Raw genomic sequence first — 21,326 nt, 5'->3', positions numbered from 1 at the left:
ATTTGTTATTCTCACTTTCCTTAAAATCTTTCACAACCAGAAACCAGCCGACAAATATCATGACCTCCGCAATTGTGGGGAGTACTGAGCCAGGCCGACTAGGAGAATGAAAATTATTTGGATGTTATGATGGGCGATGCATATAGATTGTAAGGAGCTTGAAAGCAACTTTAGAAGGTTTATTCTTCGACGATTCTTTCGCGAGGTCTTGGTTCGATAAGTAACAGACTGTTTGGGTGGAAAAGGAATCGGTGAATATGGAAAGAGGCAAAAGACCTATCTCTAGAAAAGAAGAGGATACAATCATTGATCATCTCGTGGATATTGGCAAGTATGGCTCTGCTCTCAAAGTTTCTGACAACGTAATTGATCGCGCGCAAATAATTCTGAAAGAATTGATTGAAACCAATGGAAGTATACACAAGAAAACCCAGAGTGCTATCTATGCCGCATGCCTTTACGTTGCCGGTAGACAGTATGACGAAATGAAAACAATGGAAGAAGTTGCAGAGAAAACCAGCGTGGACAAGAAGCATATATACAGAGCAATGAAAATTATTACTAAGACGGTTCCAAAGACAGCTTGCCCTACATTGTTTCTCACTCGCTCTCAATCTCAACCACAAGAGGAACCTGCAGATCATGTGAATGAAAATGATAAAGGTGGTAAATGTACGGAGAGGAGAGATAATGCTGAAGTTTCTGGTGAATCATTAATGGTTACCCAACATTTGCGGGCTCATATTATACGTCTATGCAATGTCCTCAACTTTGATTCTGAACAAAAGAAGTGTGCAGAAGATATGGGCACAACGGTTGCTAAAAATAATTTTAGGTTATGTTCGTTGCCGGCCACGCAAGCTGCTGCAATTGTATGGATATGCTCACTAATCACAAGAAATCAAGAAATTGATATAAAAGTAATCGCTGAACATTCTACAGGAAAGGTATATATTCGGAAAGTCTACAGGCAGTTGGTACCACATCTTCAAAAGCTATTACCTAAACATGTAATTGGAAAATCCAAGGACTGGATGAAAAAGTTAAGGACGCCTTAGAATCCAAATTGAAAATAATTTCTTTTAGTGTTATGTAATTAAAGGTATCTTATTTGAATGTTTTTGAGTCACAGTTTTTGTAAAGAGATTTGTTGGGGGACAGACAGTAAGGTTTACCAATTTGATGTAAAATTATTTTTAATTATTATTATTATTTAATTTTAAAATCACTACTAAGTTATATTTATGTTTGTTTATTTGTTTATTTTATTTTAATTTTATTTTTATAATATATTTATCCTCTATGGATTCACTTATATAAGCTGTAGCTAGAGTTGCAAAGATCAGAGCTTGAATACCGCTCGTAAATAATAGCAAGAACATTACAGGTATAGGAACTATTAAAGGTATCCGAGAAATAAGAACAACAACTACCAATTAGTCAGCTAATATATTTCCAAAAAGTCGAAAACTAAGTGATAAAGGTTTTGTAAAATCTTCTAAGATGTTAATTGGTAAAAGTATTGGGGTTGGTTGAATATATTTACCAAAATAACCTTACCCCTTCTTTGTAAGACCTGCATGCTACTGAGGTAAGTAAAGCTAAGCTTGTGCCTGTTTGGAGAGATCATCATAAATGATTGATGTGTGTTGTTTTTTAAATAATATTATTTTTATATTTAAATTTAATAATTATTATTATTATTGTTGTTGTTGTTTTGAGAGGTGCTCTTCAGTTTAGTATTTTGACTAAAATGAAAATAAAAATAAGAAAACAAAGTTATTAATTAAAATAAGATTGAGGTAAAATTGTTAATTTCACAATCTATGGTTTTTCTCATTGAGCCCAAGAGACTCATTCTACAACCTAGTATGATGTGTAAAGTTTTCTCTCATAAAAATTGGAATTTTGCACATGTGGGCCAAAATAAAAAAAAATTAAAAAAAGTAAAAATACAAAAAATTAAATAATGTTGACTAATAAAAAAAAATTGCACGTGAAAAAATTAAATTTTTTTGGGCTCATGTTAGATCTGTATTTAAGATAGATCTATGTGGGTGGTAATATTTTTCTCTAATATAAAATATTCTTCTTCAATATTATATACTTAAAAATCAAATAAATTTTAGACACTAATAAAAAGATTCACAGCTACTTTATCCCAGCCTCAATTTTCCTTAGCTTAATATTGACAACTTAATCCAACCGTGAGCCCTTTCATTTGAATCAAGTTTTTTGAAATATATTTTTTATTTATGACCATAAATCTGTGGTGTATTCACTTATCTTATTTTTTCATAATTAATTATATATAGAAATTTTCCAGACCAAAATAAAACTTTTGCAAATGGTATTTATTTATTTGGGTTTTCCATAATCAAGTTGTTAGTTTGCTGATTTTTGTCTTTCTTGAGCTGTTATTTTTCTGTTTGCACTAAGAACCAGAGGTTTATTTTTGCTTCTTAAATAATAAAAAAATGGAGTTGTTTTTAGTGAGATCTTTTTGGAGTTTCTGGTGCCTAAATCCTTAGAAAAGATTTGAGGTGAGATATTGCTTTGTGTTATTTAAACTCATTTTTTGACTATATATATGGATTTAGCACCCTTAAAAACCCCTAGGGCACTTCCATTGTGCAGAGATTACCCATCAAACTTGTGATTTCAATAAATTTCTGTTAAATTTTACAAAATTAGACAAAAAAACCCATAAAAAACTTCCAAAATTTTGCACTAAAACCAACTCGATAAACAACAATCCTTAAAAAAACAGCTGAATATTTACATGTTAAATTCGAAAGTAATGTTTTCCAGATTTATCTGTTGTAATAGGCAACAACAACACACAAAAAAAAACTCAACTTATATAAGTCACCAGAAAGAATATGCCAAAAACAAATCCCAAACAGAAAGTAATAAGGCCGAACAACTACGAACAACTACTCCATTAGACACTCTGCTATACACAAGAAGCTTATGCCTTCAACCAAATGCAAACAACCCTACAAAACTACATATCCAATCTTCAGTAGCAGGCGTACTAAAAAAATATGGGATTGAAAGAACCCGAAAGAACAACTTAAATTTAATACGAGGGGACAGAGTTGAAACTTTGACAAGGTTATTGAAAGATAAGCGAAGAAACATAGCTTTCATAGCCTTTTTCTTTGCACCTGTCCCATGCTAGATAGTGCAGATTGAATTTACAAATACAACAAATTCAGCAACGCTAATGTAAAAATAATTATTTGTGAAAATAATTTTTCATAAAATCTAAGCAAATGTCTATAATTATCCATAACGAAGCAAGATTTTGAACATTTCATAAAATATTATGACTGTGGAAGAATTTGTGATTTTTGTGACACCGGATGTTTGAAGATAAAAACTTTCTTTTGTAACATCTTACATACACTCATATTAAGTCACAATATAGACTTTCCCAGCCTTTTAGGACATAAAAGCTATGGTGATTTAAAGATGCTTCTCTAAAAGATTTTCCCATGTGGAAATAAAATTTGAATGTAAACAAGTAGTTCTTTACTGTATTTGATAAACTAAATTTAATTTCAATTCAAAATAAATGTTATCATATATCCATCTTAACTCCTGAAGTACCAGCATGGAGAGGGATAAAATCTTTTTTCACTCTAAAAGAAGTTTCTACCTCAAGAGATTTGATCCCTCTAGGTGCTTGGTAGACTGGACTTAAGATGGATATAGGTTGGTTCTACTTAATATTCATTGCCCCACCATTTACTTAGTTTATTTTATTTTAATGTAATTTGACCAAGTCAAAATATTTAACATGATACTATATGACAAGACTTTACATCTCTTCTATACTGGGTTGGAGAGAGTATTTTGGGACAATCAATTTTAAAGTAGAACTAACTTAGATCCATCTTCACTAAAAGAATCAAATCTCTTGAGGTGTAAAAGACATTTGCTCTCTCTCTTTTTTTTTGTAAACATTTTAGAACTCTCTGTATTAACTATTTCAAAAGTTTTTACATCCATATCCTCCGGTTAGTCACCTCCCAAACGAAACCAGGTGACCACTCGTCAGCGTTAAAACCATTCCAAAATTTGAATAAGTTCATGAGAATCCATCCACTGCTTCTAGATTGATTGTCTCTACTATTGTTTCTAAAGATCAAAACATAAATGCTTATTTCCTTCATCTAAAACAGAATTCAAAGGCAAAACTATCAGAATCTCTAGACTAATCCTCATCAGAGGATGCTATCTAAATTGAAGCCTTTGCACCAGGGCCTGGAAGTTCGCATCCCTGTGTCAATTTCCATTTGATCTCTGACAGAGTCTGCTTAATCCTATCCATGCGAGATTGTTCTTGTAGGTCTGGATTTGAATGGTCGCTATGTCCTTGAGAATTTTCGCCCAGACTAGGTCTTTCTCCTTGCTACTTTCCTGTTGTCTAGAACTTTTCCTTCCATGTGTTGATGGTGAAGAGTCATAGCCAGGGATACTACATGTTTCATGATCTAGTATCGTTGTAGAGTCTTTTTTAACAACAATTGTCTGTCATTTGTTGTCCCCGAGTCCTGTAGCATTCCTTCCCATTCTTCCATGGGTAAGTCTCTACACCTGAGGTTGTTTCTTAAATCTTGCTCCCAACTCTAAATCTGGTCTCTAACCTCCTTCGGGTTTCCTTCCATGTAGGATTCTATGAGCTTCTTCATTTGCTCTCCGTCGGGCTTCCTACCCCTTTTCTTTCCCTAACAGCTGGTGCCTTCTTCTTTCTTGACTGTCCTCTTGCTTCTCCTGGGGATATTCTTCTTTTCGCTTGGCCTTTAACACTCTTTTCCTGTTTCTTTTTGTTCTGTTTCACAGTCTTGCCCTATGCTGAATTGAGACCTATCACAGCATGGACACAAATGTCAATTGTGTCATTTAAGTTTACATTATTATCTGTGGAATTTCTCCACCCCCCTCCTCTTATTTTCAATCCTTCGGTTTCCCACCGCCTGTGTTTCTGACCTCTAGCTTCCTTCCCTACTTTCATTGGAAGTGGCCTTAATAATTCTTTTGGTCTTGGGGTACCCATGGTTACTTTTCTTAGCCCAGTCCATGCAAAAAACCCACTTCTAGTTCTTTTGCCTTTTCTCCCTCGAGGGTTCGCTCCTTGTGCGAATTGGGTTACTGAGACCTCCCCTTGGCTTGGTTTTGTCAAAGTGGCCAGTCAGGTTTTTGTTGCCTAAGATTTCTCCCCTCTCCTTAAGGTGCAACTCCATCCCCCATGGATTTTGGAGTTTCCTATCCCCTCTGTCGTCATTCAACGTGGCAGGCATTCTTCCTTTCCCTAGACTATGATATACTAGGGCCTCTATTCTAAGGTGGGGGTCAGGTGAAATTGGGTCATGCAAGCCATTGCTCTCATACTCCTCATCATCTCTCTTAACTTTCTCTCTGTCCCTGGCACCCAGGAACTCTTCGAGGTAATTTCCTTTCAAACCTCTAAAATTTCTATGACAATTGAGGTGATCAAACCAGATACGCATACCATTCTGCATTCCTAACCTATGTTCCAGACCAATTACTCTTTCACAGTTTGAGACGAGAGATGTCACATACCCTTTTACTGTGCTTCGCCTTGCTTCCTCCTTCTGCTCCCACTTGCTGCCCACTCTTGCGTTCTTGCCACCTTTCTTCTTTCTCGTCTACATGCAAAATGAATCTTTCCCCTTTTCCTTAGACTTTATCCCTTTTTCATTTCCTCCTCTTTTTTTTACTGCCAGTTGTCATGTTTTCACCTTGGCACATGTCCCTTCCCTCCTACGTTAGGATGCTGCCCTCTTGTCCTGTCCACCATCCTTCATTAACATCTTTCCTCTCTCGACTACTCTTGCCATCGGGTCACTGACTCCGTCCTGCCACTTGGCATTAATTCACTGCCTGTCCTCGGATTTGCTGTCCTGCCCTCTCTTCTTCCATTCCTTTCCATCTCTACCCCCATACTCTTGGGGTCTGTCCTCCCCCTGCCCCCCTCTATCATCCTACCAAGCTTCGATCTTACCCTGTCCTGCTCCACCTCTGTCCTGTATTGTTCCTCTTGCATCTCTCCTTTTCCTTCCTCTCTCCTGTCATGTCTGGGCGAATTCTCTAGATGCTCACTTTGGATCTTGACTTGTTCTATCATTTGGATCAATTGCTCCATATCCTCTTTTTGGTGGAGCTCTTCCGTGCTCACGTCCAGTTGCTTCTCTCCTTTTCGACATCCCCAATTCACAAGGTAATCTGCAACAGAATTTCCTTTGCGTCTCACATGGGAGGGTATGATGTAGGCTATCTTCCTCAATTGGTGGCTTACTTCTATTATTATCCATGTCGTCCACCAACTTTGACTCTGCTTCTCTACTGGTACTCCTTGCTATAGTTGTTTGAGTGTTTCTATCACGAGCATCGAATATCCTTCTATCTGAAGTTTTTGATACCCTTCTCTGATAGCTATTTCTATCCCCCTGTTCAACGCATGGAATTTTTCCTCGTTATTTGAGGCATTTCCACAGTCCATCACATAAACCCAGTAGGTTCTACCTCCATCATCTCTGAATATCCCTCCTATGCCTGCCTCCCCTGGATTCCCTTTTGTCGCACCATCGAAGTTTAGCTTTGTGAATCCCTGTGGCGGGTTCCTGTAGTGGTCTTCTTCTCTTGCTTTACCTGCCTTATATTCTCTTCCTGCCGTGCATGTGGTGCTTATTTTGATTTGCAAGCGATTCAGAATGCATGTCTCTATTGGGTTTGTCTTCCATTCTTCGTCATTCCACTTCTCGAGGATTATGGTTTCTCTTATGTTTTGTATAGTTTGACTCCATATTTCCTTCTTAGCTTTTTCATCTTCCCTGTATATCAACTGATTTCTTACCTTCCATATGTTCCACAGGAGGAACTCTATGGAGAGATTCCAAGCTCGGTTCATGATTATATCTTTTAGGCTAGGTAGTAACTCCATAAGGGAAAAATGATTCATGTGTTTTATTCAATCAGGTAGGTCTACATTATATACATGAGGGAGAGATTGTTCAGTTCATCTCCCGATGACTGTTCATATTTCTAATTAATCTATTTACATAAATTCACCCAATCACAAGGATTAGGTGTCAACATTCCCCCCCTTAATCTGAAGGGATGTTGGTGAGTCCAAGCATCATTCTGAATCGTTCAAGCTTTTCTCTTCCAAGCGCTTTGGTGAAGATGTCTACAATTTGCTCATTTGTGGAACAATGACGGAGATGGATTGTTTTGGCCTCAACATGTTGTCTAATCAGATGATATTTAGTATTGATGTGCTTCGTTCGATCATGGAATTTTGGATTCTTGGCCAACTTTATTGCAGAGGTATTGTCAATCATGAGTGGAGTTGATTGTATTTGTTTTACCTACAAATCTTCAAGAATTTTCCCAATTTATTTTGTTGCTTCAGCTGCTACCACGTATTCTGCTTTTGTTGTGGAATCTGCTAGAACTGATTGTTTGCGTGATCTCTAGGAGACAGCTCTTGATCCAAGACTCATAGCATATCCTGAAGTTGATACCCCAGTTTCTTTATCTCCATCAAAGTATGAATCAGAGTATCCAATCAAGCTAAAGTCGTCCACCTGTGTATACTTGATTCCAAAGTCTTGAGTTCCATTCAAGTACCTTAGAATTCTTTTTGCAGTAGACCAATGTCCCTCATAAGGCTTTTGCATAAACCTGGAGAGGATTACAAAAACAAACGAAATGTCTGGTCTGGTAGTAGTTAGGTAGTTGAGACTTCCTACAAGCTGTCTATACTTTGTTGCATTCTCAAATTCTTTTCCTTCAATAGATGTGATATTTAAGTTTTGTTCCATTGGAGTAATAAGAGGATTTCACTCTATCATGCCAAACCTGTTAAACAGATCTCCAATGTATTTCTTTTGAGAAAGAAATATGGACTTTGGATGTTGGGTTACTTCAATGCCAAGATAGTAATGAACATAGCACAAATCAGTCATTTCAAAACTTTTCCCCAATTCCTTCTTTATGGATGAAATGTAGCTTTCATTGTTCCCTGTCATCAAAAGGTCATCTACATATACCACAAGATATACAACTATTTTGCCAACTTTCTTGACAAATAAAGTTGCATCATCAAGATCAAAATGTTTGAAATTAAGTTTCAGAAGATGCTCAGTTAGTTTTTCATACTAGGCTCGCGGTGCTTGTTTGAGGCCATACAAGGACTTCACAAGTTTGCATACTTTATGTTCATGTCCTTTCACAACAAATCCTTTAGGCTGGGACATAAAAGCATTCTCTTTTAGATCTCGATTCAAGAAAGCAGTTTTTACATTCATTTTATGGACTTTCCAACCGTTCTGAGCTACTAGTGCAAAGAGTGTCCGGATGGTAGCCCATTTTTCTGTGGGGGAAAAATTCTACTCATAATCGACCCCTCCCTTCTGTGAAAAACCTTTTTCCACAAGCCTATCACTGCGATTGTCAAGTGAGCCATTAGCTTTATACATGTTCTTGTAGACACACTTGCAGCTAATTGGTTTGGTTCCTAATGGAGGATCAACCGGCTTCGAAGTGTCGTTCTTTATGAGGGCATCATACTCCTTTTGCATCGCTTCTTTCTAGTCATCACGAGAAGCAGCTTCTTTGAAGGAAGTTGGTTCAAAATCTGTAGACTAGTTCAATTCACAATCATAAGAAACATCCATATCAATAGGTGAATTAGAGCCATCACATCACCTCCATTTTGCCGGTTTGAATTTCTGGTTCCTGTCTTTCCAACTTCATAAGGATGAACACTTTCAAGCGTCTCTGTCAGCCACTTTGGGGGACCTTTCTTAGATGGTCTAGACTGCTCCATTGATTGAGTTGGGACTGAATCAAGATTGAGTCTCCCAATTCTATCAATCACATCACTTAAAGCATCATCTGTTGTTGGAGTTTCATGTGGGGGAGAATGTTCCTCAGAAGAAGATTCCACATGTTGATATAGTATAGGAATCCCCCCTTCAAAATGTGGAATCTGATCATCAAATTCTTGAAATGATTATTCTTTTGTGAATCTATCCAAGCGATCAAGTTTCCGCTCAACAACATTGTCAGTTTTGGACGATTCAAGAAAAATTACATATCTAGATACAAAAAACTTCTTATTTACTTCATCATAGAGGTGGTATGCTTTGGAGGTGTTTGAATACCCCAGAAAGATATGCTTACGACTTCTAGCACCAAGTTTGTTTCTATGTACCTTTGGTATCAAGGCATAACAGGTGGAACCAAAGACCTTGAGATGCTTTACTGAAGGAACATGTCCATACCACATTTCATATGGAGTCTTGTTTCTTATAGCATTAGATGGACATCTATTCTTTATATATGCAGCACATAGAACAAAATCAGCCCAAAACAAAATCTTTACATTTTTGAAGAAGAGCATGGATCATACCATATTTAAGATTGTCCTATTCATTCTTTTAGCTACACAATTCTGTTGGGGATTATAAGGCACAATTGTTTGATGTTTGATCCCATGTTGGCAAAGATAGTTTTCAAATTCATTTGATGTGTATTCTTTTCCATTATCAGTGCGAATAGACCCAATATGAGATTGTGCATCATTTTCAATCCATTTATGAAAATTCTTGAATGTTTGAAAAGCATCAGATTTGTTCCTCAATAAATAAACCCAACACATTCTAGTTTAGTCATCAATAAATGTCATGGTATATTTATTTCCATTTGCAGAAGGAACATGCATTGGACCACATAAATCTGAATGAATGAGTTCAAGTTTTATATGTTCTCTTGAATGTGAATCATGAAAATACTGTTTGCTATGCTTTCCTAGAATGCAAGCATCACATTGCTTAAGTTTCCTAAGAATTGTAGGCAAACCAACAACACCATTTTTCTTCAACGAGCGGAGACTATATTAGTTCAAATGTCCAAATCTAGCATGCCATAATAAACTTGATGGAAGTGTACCTTCTTCATGATAAGAATTGTATGAGAAATGTTGTGCATGAGCAGAGGTTCCTTGCAACTTGAGAAGCCTTTCTTGTTCTATTCCCCTCATGACAAGTGAGTGGTCAGATGCTTTTCTTACCTCAAGCTTGCCATCAAACATATGAATGGAGTGACCTCGCTGGCGGATGTGGACCAAGGATGGCAAGTTTCTCTTGAGTTGTGGGAGATATAGAACATGATGCAGAAGAAAGTCTAGAAGACCAGGCAGTTTAAGCCTGATTGTGCCAAGCCCTGATGGCTTGATTTTTTATTGGTCTACAAAGTATATTGCTCCATCAACATTGTCAGTGAAATCTTCAAAAAAAAATTTTCTATGAGTAATGTGGCAGGTTGCTCCTAAATCAAGCAATCAATCATTTTTCCAAGAAGCAAGTGAATCATTAAACAAATATTCATTTACTCCAATGTTACATTGTGCCACAAGATAGTGAGCAGATTAAGGTGCTTTACCTTTGTCTGTATCATCAATTTTACCTTTCTGTTGGTTTCTTTTCTGCTTAATTCTGTCCCATGGTAGCTTGCATGTAGAGGCATCATGTGATCCATTTCTTTTACATCGAATGTAGTGCAAATCTGCCTTTTCTCCTTGAGGATGTCTTCCCCCCTGCCTCTGAGATATCTTCCTCTTCCTCTTCGACCTCCTCTTCCTCTTGAAGAATCTTGAGCAAGATGCTTTCTTTATGAGCAAGGCACACAACCTCTTCAAAAGATTCAGGGGCTGTCTTCTTTCCAAAAGCTTTCTCTCTTTTAGAAAACTTTTTCACAAGAGAGTCAAAGGTTATATCTTTGAGATTTCAATTTTCTTGCAATGACTCAAGACAATTGGAGTAAGTAGGATAAAGTGCCTTGAGAAAAGCAATAAGAGGAATATCCAATTCAACCTTAGTGGATTTGATATCATGCATTATAGACTTTACTTCAGATGCAAGAGCAAGAGGATCATTATTTTGCAGTTCAAGAGTGAAGAGTTTAATCATGATTTGAACAACTTCAAGTGCAGAATGTGAGTCATAGAGTTCTTTCAGCTTTTGTAAGGCTTCAAAGGCAGTTGAATATGAAAAAATATGGCGACTCACCTCTTCATTTACAGATGCTGAAATTAATGCATAAGCTTGGCTGTTCCTGTTTTCCCAAATGACAAGCTCTTTGTCTGAGATAGGCTGTACTGGTTCATTGTCTCCATCTCTGACACACACTCCTTTCCACAACTCATTGAAAATGAGGGTGTGTTTTATCATCCGGGACCATTCCGGATAGTTCTCCTTGATAGTGAGAACTATTCCCACCATGGATATGATTGAATGCATACTGTAGCGAAAAAAACTTATGTTGCAAAACTTTTACTCTTAATGGAAAAAAAATATAGTTCTGATGTGACTGGACAACAAACTCAAATTGACAGCAAATGTCAATACCCCAGAGATATATATCGGCCGCACTATTCAAAATATAAATGTGTTTCTTCTTTCCTTTTTTTTTTTTTGGACGAACACTAGATTTCATTTTTTTTTACTTCAGGTATCAACAAGACATCCATAGGAAGAGCTACAAACATATGCAAACATTACAGTATTTCCCAGGTGTATGTCCTAGCAATATCGAAGTGTCTTGCAGGTGCAAATGTTTTAATTTAAGAGCCCTATGGCGAAATGCCACAACCCCAATTTTAATTTCAAAATGAAGAGCGAAACCCAATTATAACCCAACGTTGAGATCTTCAAGAGGCCGCATGCAGGTCATTAAGAACAGATTCGATTTTAGAGAGAAATTCCATTTCTTCAAATATTGTCCATCAAGCAAAGAGACTACAATCTCCACCAGTAATCGAGCCTCCGTTGATGTGTCGCTGGTTCTATAGACACCGCAGAGATAGTGAGCACCTGCAATCAGATTCGAAATGGATAATGGTATAATAATGGATAATGGTATTATAACCACGAGGAGGAATATGGGATGGAGATGGAGAGCTGCAGAAACCCTTGTATGAGATCGATGTCATCAATAGAAAGATACAAGGGTTTCTAGCCCTCTTTACAAGGAGAAATACGGGATGGAGATGGTGTCAGGTCACAATGGATATCGAATATAATACAAAAGCGTTATTTCAACATATTAGACTGTGGACGGAGAGCTCCTCTGATACCCAACAACATTTGCTGCGCAATGTGAATACCAAGAAAGCCAACGAAACAGAATACCTTAATGAATACATGTGACGTCATTTTGAAACAGAATCGTAGGCCCTTCAAAAAAATTTAACGCACAGTGCTTCACCCAGCTTACTGCCATCGAGGTGTTCACTAAAGGAATGTCAGGACAACGCTTTTATTCCATGAAAGGATCATTTCGAGCACAGTCATTTTATGGACAGTCATGTATGGAGGCACCACAATCGTTAGAGAGGGGAGGGGCAGTATGGACAATGCTTTTTATGAAATGTTTATGGACAGTCCAGAGAGTGCAGGTAAAGAAGAATTTAGACCTGGCAGCAACAGTGGAGGGGGTAGGTCTAAATATATGGAATATGGCAGACAGAGGGCGCAAGCAGTGTTAGGAGAAGCTAATTATATGGAGGAGCAGCTCAGCTATATGGAGAGTAGACTAAGGAGTTAAAAGGGACATAAGAGCTAAAAAGGAGCTAGCTCTGATACCATGTCAGGCTAGGCAGTAACTCCATCAGGAAAAAAGGATTCGTGTGTTTTATTCCATTAGGTAGGTCTTCATTATATACATGAGGGAGAGACTGTTCAGTTCATCTCCCGATGACTATTCATATTTCTAATTTATATATTGACATAAATTCACCCAGTCATAAGGATTAGGTGTCAACAATATTACAGTACGGTTTACTCCTCCATTTCTCTACATTTGTAGTTATGTTGCTTGTTTCTCTGTCGCTAATCTCAAAGAGTTGTTGGTGGTTTTGCCACAGAGTATTACTGATGCTATAGGAGTTTGTCAAGTGCTCCATTGTTTCTTCTTGTTCCTGGCATATGACAGCGTGATGGTCCGTGCGTCCCCTTCCTTCTCAATTGGTCTCAGGTTAAGGCTCGCCCATGGGACAGTATCCAGGTAAATAATGCCACCTTTGTCCAAGTATTCATTCTCCAGATTCTATCCATTTTTTTATGTCTGGGTTGCTGGTACTTCTGACCTTTATGTAATACCCTTTCTGTTGTTCTAAACATTCCTGTGATGCATTTTCCCCACCTTATTATGTATGTTCCTTATTTGACTGCAATTTTCCTTGTCTCCATTTCCTTTTTGTAATTTACCCATTGTTGTGTTTTTGGTGCTTCTTTTCAATCGTTTTTCATTTTCCATTTTCTCCAGTAACCATATTTTTCTGACAGCCAGTAGTTCTAGGTTGCATCTTCCTCCATTTTGGTGGTGAATTGTTGAATATCTTGGAGTTTAGGTTACTGGTTGAGGGTTTCTCTCTGTTGCCATGCCTCCTTCCAGAATTTTTCTTTGTCACCCTCCCTAATTTCCCAAAAACTATTTTCTCTTATCAGGTCCCTATTTGTCCTTGCTAGGTTCCAAATTGCTGAGCCTTTCTTATCTTAATGGCTTCGCAATTTTCCTTCAAGGGACCTTGCCATCTCTTATTTCTTTTCCCATAATGTATTCCATAGATTTTCTCCTCCTTGAATCCACCTCCACCATAGTTTTTCACCCATTATTTGGTTTAATATATATGGATCATGCAACCCTAATCCTCCTTCCGTTAAAGATTTTCTCAGCCATTTCCATGAGAGCAGCACCTACTTTTTCATTTTGTTTGTTCTTTGCCACAGAATTTTTTTGAAAATTTCCACCATTTTTTGGCATATAGATTTTGGGATAGCTTGGCTGGCCATTTGGTATATTGGCATAGATTAGAGGACTGACTTAAGGAGAATGAGGCGGCGTGGTATGTTCAACGTTTTGAACGTCCAATTTTCCATTCTTTTTTGAATTTTCCCTATCAGGCCTCCCCAGTTAGCTATTATATTTTTCTTGTCACTCAGTTGGACACCCAGATATTTGGTGGGGAACTTCCCAATGCGGAACCCCATTATTCTGGCTAGGAATGATTGTGAAATCATCGGGGTGTTGAAAAATAAGATTTTTGTTTTATCCTTATTTATCTCTGTACCTGATGCTTTTGTAAAATCTTCAAGGATATCCAGTAATTTCTTTGCTTCCTTAAGATTGGCTTGACCATACATCATTACATCATCTACAAATTGTTGATGTGTAATGGTTAGTTCTTCTCCCCATAATCTAAGGCCTTTTAGTTTCCCATTGTTTACTCTTGCTTTTATTAATCTACCCAAACCATCAGCTGCTATTATGAATAGGAATGGTGACAGTGGGTCCCCTTGTCTAAGCCCTCGGGATGGTTTAAAGGTTTCTGTAGGGGTTCCATTTAGCATTATGGACATACTTGGAGTGGAGATCATAGACATTATCCATTCTATCCATCTATCATTGAACCCATAAGCTTTTAAGATTCTTTGGAGGTATTCCTAGCTTAGCTTGTCATAAGCTTTTGCTAAGTCGAGTTTGATCATCATTCCTTTGTGTCGTGAATGCTTCAATGAATGAATCGCTTTTTGTGCAACTATGATTCCATCCACTATATGTCTCCCTTTCATGAACCCTGTTTGTTTTTCTAAGATGAATTCTAGAAGTATAGACTTTAATATTTTCATCATTATGGTGGCTAGGATTTTGTATATTACATTACATAATGTTATTGGTATAAAACCTTGAGGTTCATCAGCCTTTTTTAGCTTTAGTATCAATGCTAGGAAGGTTGTGTTCCATGTTGGGTGCATTCTTTTCGTGCATCTTGATTCTTCCACTGCATTTACAATGTCTTGCTTCATCAAACTCTAGGTTGCTTGGAAGAATTCTATTGTATAGCCATCTGGTCCTGGGGCTTTGTTCTTAGCCATTGTCTTCACTGTCTCCTCTACCTATTTTTCAGTGATTACCCCTGGGAGTGCCATGTTTTGCTCTCGATTCACCTTTTTGGGAATATATTTACTTATTTTTGATATCTCCTCTTCTCTATTGGTTTGCATCTCTGTCAAGGTGCCTTTAAAGTGTTGTATCAGTAATCTCTCCATTCCCTCTTTCTGAGTTAACCTGTTGCCTTGGTTATCTCTTAGATAAAAAAATTCTATTATGTTGCCTGTGTTGCTGCAAGGCTCTGTGGAAGAATTTTGTATTTCTTTCCCTCTCTTTCAACCATTGTACTCTTGACTTTTGTCTCCATAAAATTTGCTCCTGTTTTCTTCTTTCCTCCAGTCTGTTTAAAGCCCTCCTTCTTCATGTGCTAGTTCCTTTGTTTTCCCTTCTTCTATTATTTTATGTTGTATCCTTTTCATGTCTATCGGAAGCTTTTATTGGTCTTTTTGAATATTACCAAATTCTTCTCTACTCCATTTCTTTATTTTGCCTTTTAGCTCCTTTAATCTCAATTGGAGTGTGTACATCTTATTCCTTCCTTTTATTTCAACCTCACTGCTCTGCCACCATTGCTCCATTTTTTCTATGAAGGTTAATTCTCGCAGCCAAAAAGCTTCAAACCTGAAAGGTCTGTTTTGATTTTGATTTTCCATGGCTATTTATAGTTTTCTGGGCTAGTGGTCTGATCCTTGGCATGGAAGGATTGTCCCTTCATAGAATATGTCTTTCCTAATAAAGTGTTTTGTTTCTAAGAACCTATGCAACCTTGAAGCTATCTGCCTGCTTCCTCCTCTTTTGTTATTCTAAGTGTATTTTCCATTAATGGTGTGTATATCAATCATTTTTAGAGCTGACTGTGTTTCTCTAAATATTTCCATGTCTAATTCCTCCCGTTGCAGTCCCCCTTTCTTTTCCTCTTTTGATGTGATCATATTAAAATTGCCCGCTATCAGCCACAATTTTTCTCTGTGCATGTTTCCCAACTGTTGTAGATGTGTGAGGAAGTTCCCTCTTCCACTGTTATATGGGGACCATAAACCGCCGAAACTAAGAACCCGTCTTTGTGGCCTATCAGTCTGAATCTCCCTAAAAGGATCCTTTTCATTCCTATCTAGTCGTCTATAGTAACTTCTGCAGGGTTCCACAAGTTTGAAATTCCTCCCACACTACCTTTTGGATCAATTGTCATACATTCATAAGTAGGTTTGACTTTTTAAGAATCTCCTCCATTTCCCCCTTGTTATTTTTGTTTCTTGTAGCAGCATAATTTGGGGTTTTTCTCTTTTAATCCTTTCTGCTAGGTATCTCTGCTTACCTTTTCTATTAAGACCCCTAATGTTCCAGGATGTAATTATCATTGGGTAGGTGGGGTTGTTTGGTGGAAGACCACTGAGAGCGGTACTACTCTTCCCGTATTAACTAGCATTTCTCCCATGACTTGTATTGACTCTTGAAGGTTCTTTCTTCCTCTTTTTTTTCCTCCTTTCCCTTTACTTTGTTGTTCTTGGTTATTTTTAGGTTGTATGCCTAGTTGCTCATTCATTCTTGTGTTTCCTTGATCTTGTTTTTCTTTATATTTTTGGAAGGTTTCCTTATATAATTTTTTATCCTCTTCTGGGATAAACCTTTTGTCCAAGTGTCCCCATTTGCCCAGAAGTTTCCTTAGAATTTCTTCTTCTGTTGTTGGGTCTTCCCCTTTCCTGATATCTATTTGCATTACTTCATTTTCCAGTTTATCCTACTTTCTTTTCCTAACTTTTCCCCTGTTTCTCTTTGGGTTTTTTGTTTAGTGTTTTTGTGTCTTGACTTGGTCTGCTTTCCCGTTCTTTTTCCTCCGGATAATCCATTACTCGGATCTCTTAATCTTCTTCTTCTACCTGTAGGATTTCAAACCGATTTACCTTATTTGTTTTGACTCTTTGTTCTTCTTTTCCGTCCTTAGGCATTTCCTTTGCAGGTTTTTTCCTATTTTTTATCTCTTGGAACCCATCATTATCTTCTATACTTTTCCTTTGTTGCTTGGTCTTCTGTTTTTCCTCTTCGGCATTAAGGGGGCATTCCTTGTAGAGGTGCCCATATCCGTGGCATTTTCTGCATCTGAAGGAGATGTGTTCGTAGTCCAATGCCCGATGCCACACCTCCTCGTGGTATTCTAGCTCCACTGCCCCTGGGATAGGGTTTTCTATGCTCATATAGACGTAGATTCTTGCATAAGAGATATATCTTCCTTTCTTTGTTGATTCAACTATTTTGACGAAGCTACCTATGGTATTTCCTATTCTTTCTAGGATCTTTGGATCCCAAAAATCCAATGGTAATCCAAGCAATCTTACCCACACTAGCGCTACTAGGAATTTTTCTATATCAAGGTTGTAACATTCCTCACAATACCTCATAAATAAACTTGCATTATTATGAAAATATGGACCATTCTCAAACACTCTTTCTTTATCTTGTGGGTTTGAGAAGATTACCATAAAGAAGCCATGTGCGCCTCGCTTCAACTCTATGTGGCTTCGGGGTCGCCATTTTTGTTGTATCCATCTTGTTAGGTCTTTCTCTGACGACCAAACACTAATGAACTTGCATATTAATGCATGGTCCTTCATGTAACTTCTATTGCGCTCGAGTTTGTTCATAGGAATAACAAATCTCGGTTTTTCTATTGCACATGGTAAGCATTTCCCTTTGCTTCCTACCTGCCATCTTGCTTCGAGGACTGGTTCTGGTGTCCTTATCTCCTCCTCTAGTTTGTTGTTGCTTGTTCCCTCTCCTGTCGCTGCATCTCTATAGGAGGGGATCTCTCACCTCCTCACTTCCTCTGTCATTTTTGTGCTCACTTGGTTTCAGTGCTTTTTGTCTGCTTGCTTTCGAGGTTTTCCACGCCGCCTGCCTCATGAGCGCGTGAACATTAGAGTTGCAAAGTTCCAAGAAACCCTCATCATTTAAAATGAATCCTTAACCTGACATTTGCTCTCCCTTAACGAGTTTGACAAATTATAATAAATAACGTCTAAATATTTTACGAATGAATAAATATAAAATATAAAATATTTTATGGCTAACAAATAGTCAAGATGAATAAATATAAAATATTTTATAGCTAACAAATAATCAATTTAAAAAAATATATATTAAGGGGAAAAAAATCATATGTGAATCCTTTATTTTATTTGGGATAGTGTTAATCATTCATATGATAATGCTTGCTTTTGTAATTTTAACAGTAATTTCAAAGACTGAGATGACCCATTGAAACATTATCTCATAAGTTTTAATTAAATTTCCATCCATAAATAGTTTCAAGATCCTCACTTCGAGGTAGTTACATTATCTCATATATATATATATGAGAGAGTATAATGAAGGGTTTGAACTATCTTTTGCATTGTGGAAAAAAGGTGCTATGATAACAATTATGGAAAAGAAAAAAAACATGGTACATTTTAATTGTGGAGAATTTATTAAACTTGTAATTTTGTGGTATGATAAGTAATTATATATATAGTAATTGAAAAAAATATAATATTATTATTTTATATTATTAAAATAATATTTATTTTTATATTTTATATAGATTAGGTTGAGGAATAAAATTTGTTTGAGTATAGTAATATTATTTTTAAAATATTTTTTTTAATTTTGTTAAACTTGTAATTTTATGATATGATAAGTAGTTATATATATAATAGTTGAAAAAGAAAATATGATATTATTATTTCATATTATTAAAATATTTATTTTTTATATTTTATTTAAATTAAGTTGAAAAATAGAATTTGTTTTAGTGTAGCGATATTTCTTTTAAGTAAAAAATTCTTAATTTTATTTAATTTAAAATAAGGAATAAAATTATATTATGTAAAAGTTGAATGCATTTGGTTATATATGTCTTTAGTTTGATTAGCAATAAAAAAAAAAATTATAAAAATTAATAAAAGCAATAAAAGAAAAGTTATAAAAATTATGCCCAAGTCAAGTGTGATAAAAATCACCCATTTCTCTTTTGCTTTTATTTTTTGAATCATTTTGCTAAACCCCATGGTTGGGTTCGACTATTTCCATGGCTAATTCATTTCGAACAGTCTACAAGGGGACTTCTTTTGTTTGAGTCTAAACTTTCAGAGACATGGGTTCACTTTGTAGCCACCCTTCCCTTTTCATTTTGTGGTTCCTCCTTCTACGTTGATGCTTGGATCTCTAGCTTTATACCTCCATTTGCTTGGTTATCATGTAGTGATATCTTGTTGGCATAAAAAATAATCATGGATAATAAATAATAAAATATATTACATGTAACATGGTTAGAGTTTATGAAAGGTAATGATTCCTAATAAATAATAAAATATATTACATGCAACATGAGTTTATGGAAGGTGGTATTAAACTCCTCTAAGCCATGCAAGTTGTTTCTCTTCCATCTCAATGATGATTTTACAGGCTTTCCCTTTAGGAATTTCATAGTACACCATCATTTTACTTTAAAAATCACTAGAATATTCTGTCCCATAGAAAAATTACAAAACTACTTTGTATAAGCATCAATTTGTCTTGGCATGGGGCAATTTAGTCAATATGCAATTAATAGGTTCATAATTTTTTTTAAGTTTATTTATAGGTAAATAAAGGAAAATTTTGTGATCAGGATTTAAACATAAATGCTACAAATTACAGATATAAACATAAATACAAATAAATTACAGATATAACCATAAATACAAAGATGCACCAAAAATAACACTTCATTTCATTAATATCAAATACTGAAATATGCTTACAAACAGAATGGAAATAAGACTAGCTTGGGCGCTCTCACAAAATAAATGGCTGCTACATGTCTCTGAATTGTGTTACATTGAGGCTCAAAGGCCTGTGTATTATTGAGAAACAATGGAAAGCCCTACACATCCAAAAACCTAACCCAACCTAACCCTAGGAGATGAAGCACCAAAACTGTGGACCCCTTTGGGTAAATTGGTACATCAACTTCCGAGAGTTGTAATTTGGCATACAATCTTTGTTTGGCTATCATAATACCTCTACCATAATACCTCGTTTCAAAGATCTGGAAGAGAAAGTCCAAAACAAATTGGCAAGACAATTTGGGATGTTTTTGGTTTTTCCGTTTTCCCTAAAAACATTGTTTATTGTAGCTCCTAAAATTGACCCGAAAAACTAGAAAAATAGTAAACTCTGCTACAATTAAGGAAACAAGAAAATTGAAAAAGACAATGTTTAGGTTCTTGCTGAAAAAAACAGTGTTAGGGTGCAATAAGAATAACCAAATTGCAACCAATTATCCATTTAGATTATTTTCATACCGAAATAAAACTTTTGCAAATGGACCATTTAGATTTTCCTTAAACAAGTTGTTAGTTCTTTGATTTTCGTCTTCCTTGAGCGGTTAGTTCTTTGTTTGCACTAAAAATTCGAAATTAAGAGCTGGAAGTTCATCTCTGCCTCATAAATCATTTGGATGTTCAGAACTCGAGGTTCAGCTAGACTCATAAATCATTTTCCTTCGTCAATGGAAGTTCATCTCTGCCTCATAAATCATTTGGATGTTCAGCACTGGAGGTTCATCTAGCCTCATAAATCATTTTCCTTGGTCAATGGAAGTTCATCTCTGCCTCATAAATCATTTGGATGTTCAGAACTGGAGGTTCATCTAGCCTCATAAATCGTTTCCCTTGGTCAAGCTGTTAGGATGAATAAAAATAAATACTTAGAAAACCTCTAGGTATTTACATGTTAAATTCAAAAAGTATTCGAGACCAGTCCGAAAAGACTAGCCAAAAATATTTCAGTCGTTTACTACATCGGCGTATGTACTTAACACAGCTGCTAGAGACATTTGAACGAGATAATGTTTCCGGATTTTCTATTTCGCTAAGGCACCAGAAAGAATATGCAAAAACAAACCCCAACAAAAAGTAATACGGCCGAACAACTACTCCATTAGACACTCTACAATATACGAACAACTACTCCATTAGACACTCTACAATACAAGAAGCTTATGCCTTCAACCAAATGCAAACAACCCTACGAAACCACATATCCAATCTTCAGTAGCAGAAGTACAAAAAAAATTATGGGATTGAAACGACCCGAAAGAAGAACTTAGCTTTCATAGCCTTTTCTTTAAGCATGTCCCATGCAGATGGTGCAGATTGAATTTACCCATCCAACAAATTCAGCAACGCTAATCTAAAAAATCCGGGAATGCTGCTGGCTTCATGAAGAGGGATGACTATAATCATATAAAACACAAACTTGGATATAAACAGGGAAACATAATTTTATACATCAGAGTGTCTTACATTTGTTTCCTTAGA

The 21,326-nt window shown here is 36.4% G+C and overlaps 1 protein-coding gene across 1 annotated transcript; it reads left to right on the top strand.

Annotated features, from left to right (window-relative positions):
- Positions 1 to 257: 257 nt before the first annotated feature.
- Positions 258 to 1,058, top strand: LOC149146599 (transcription initiation factor IIB-1-like). The gene has a single exon (XM_089452819.1). The coding sequence runs from the start codon at positions 258 to 260 to the stop codon at positions 1,056 to 1,058; it is 801 nt and encodes a 266-aa protein (XP_089308945.1).
- The last annotated feature ends 20,268 nt before the right edge of the window (positions 1,059 to 21,326 follow it).

The sequence above is a fragment of the Pinus tabuliformis genome, chromosome X (assembly GCF_031772625.1).
Source record: "Pinus tabuliformis cultivar Carrire ecotype Pingquan chromosome X, CPIR1, whole genome shotgun sequence".
Classification (NCBI taxonomy): Eukaryota; Viridiplantae; Streptophyta; class Pinopsida; order Pinales; family Pinaceae; genus Pinus; species Pinus tabuliformis.
The sequence above is the reverse complement of the archived record's forward strand: the minus strand, read 5'-3'. Positions and strand labels throughout refer to the sequence as shown.

Coding starts and splice junctions, on each gene's coding strand:
- LOC149146599 (XM_089452819.1), top strand. CDS start 258: ATGGAAAGAGGCAAAAGACCTATCTCTAGAAAAGAAGAGGATACAATC.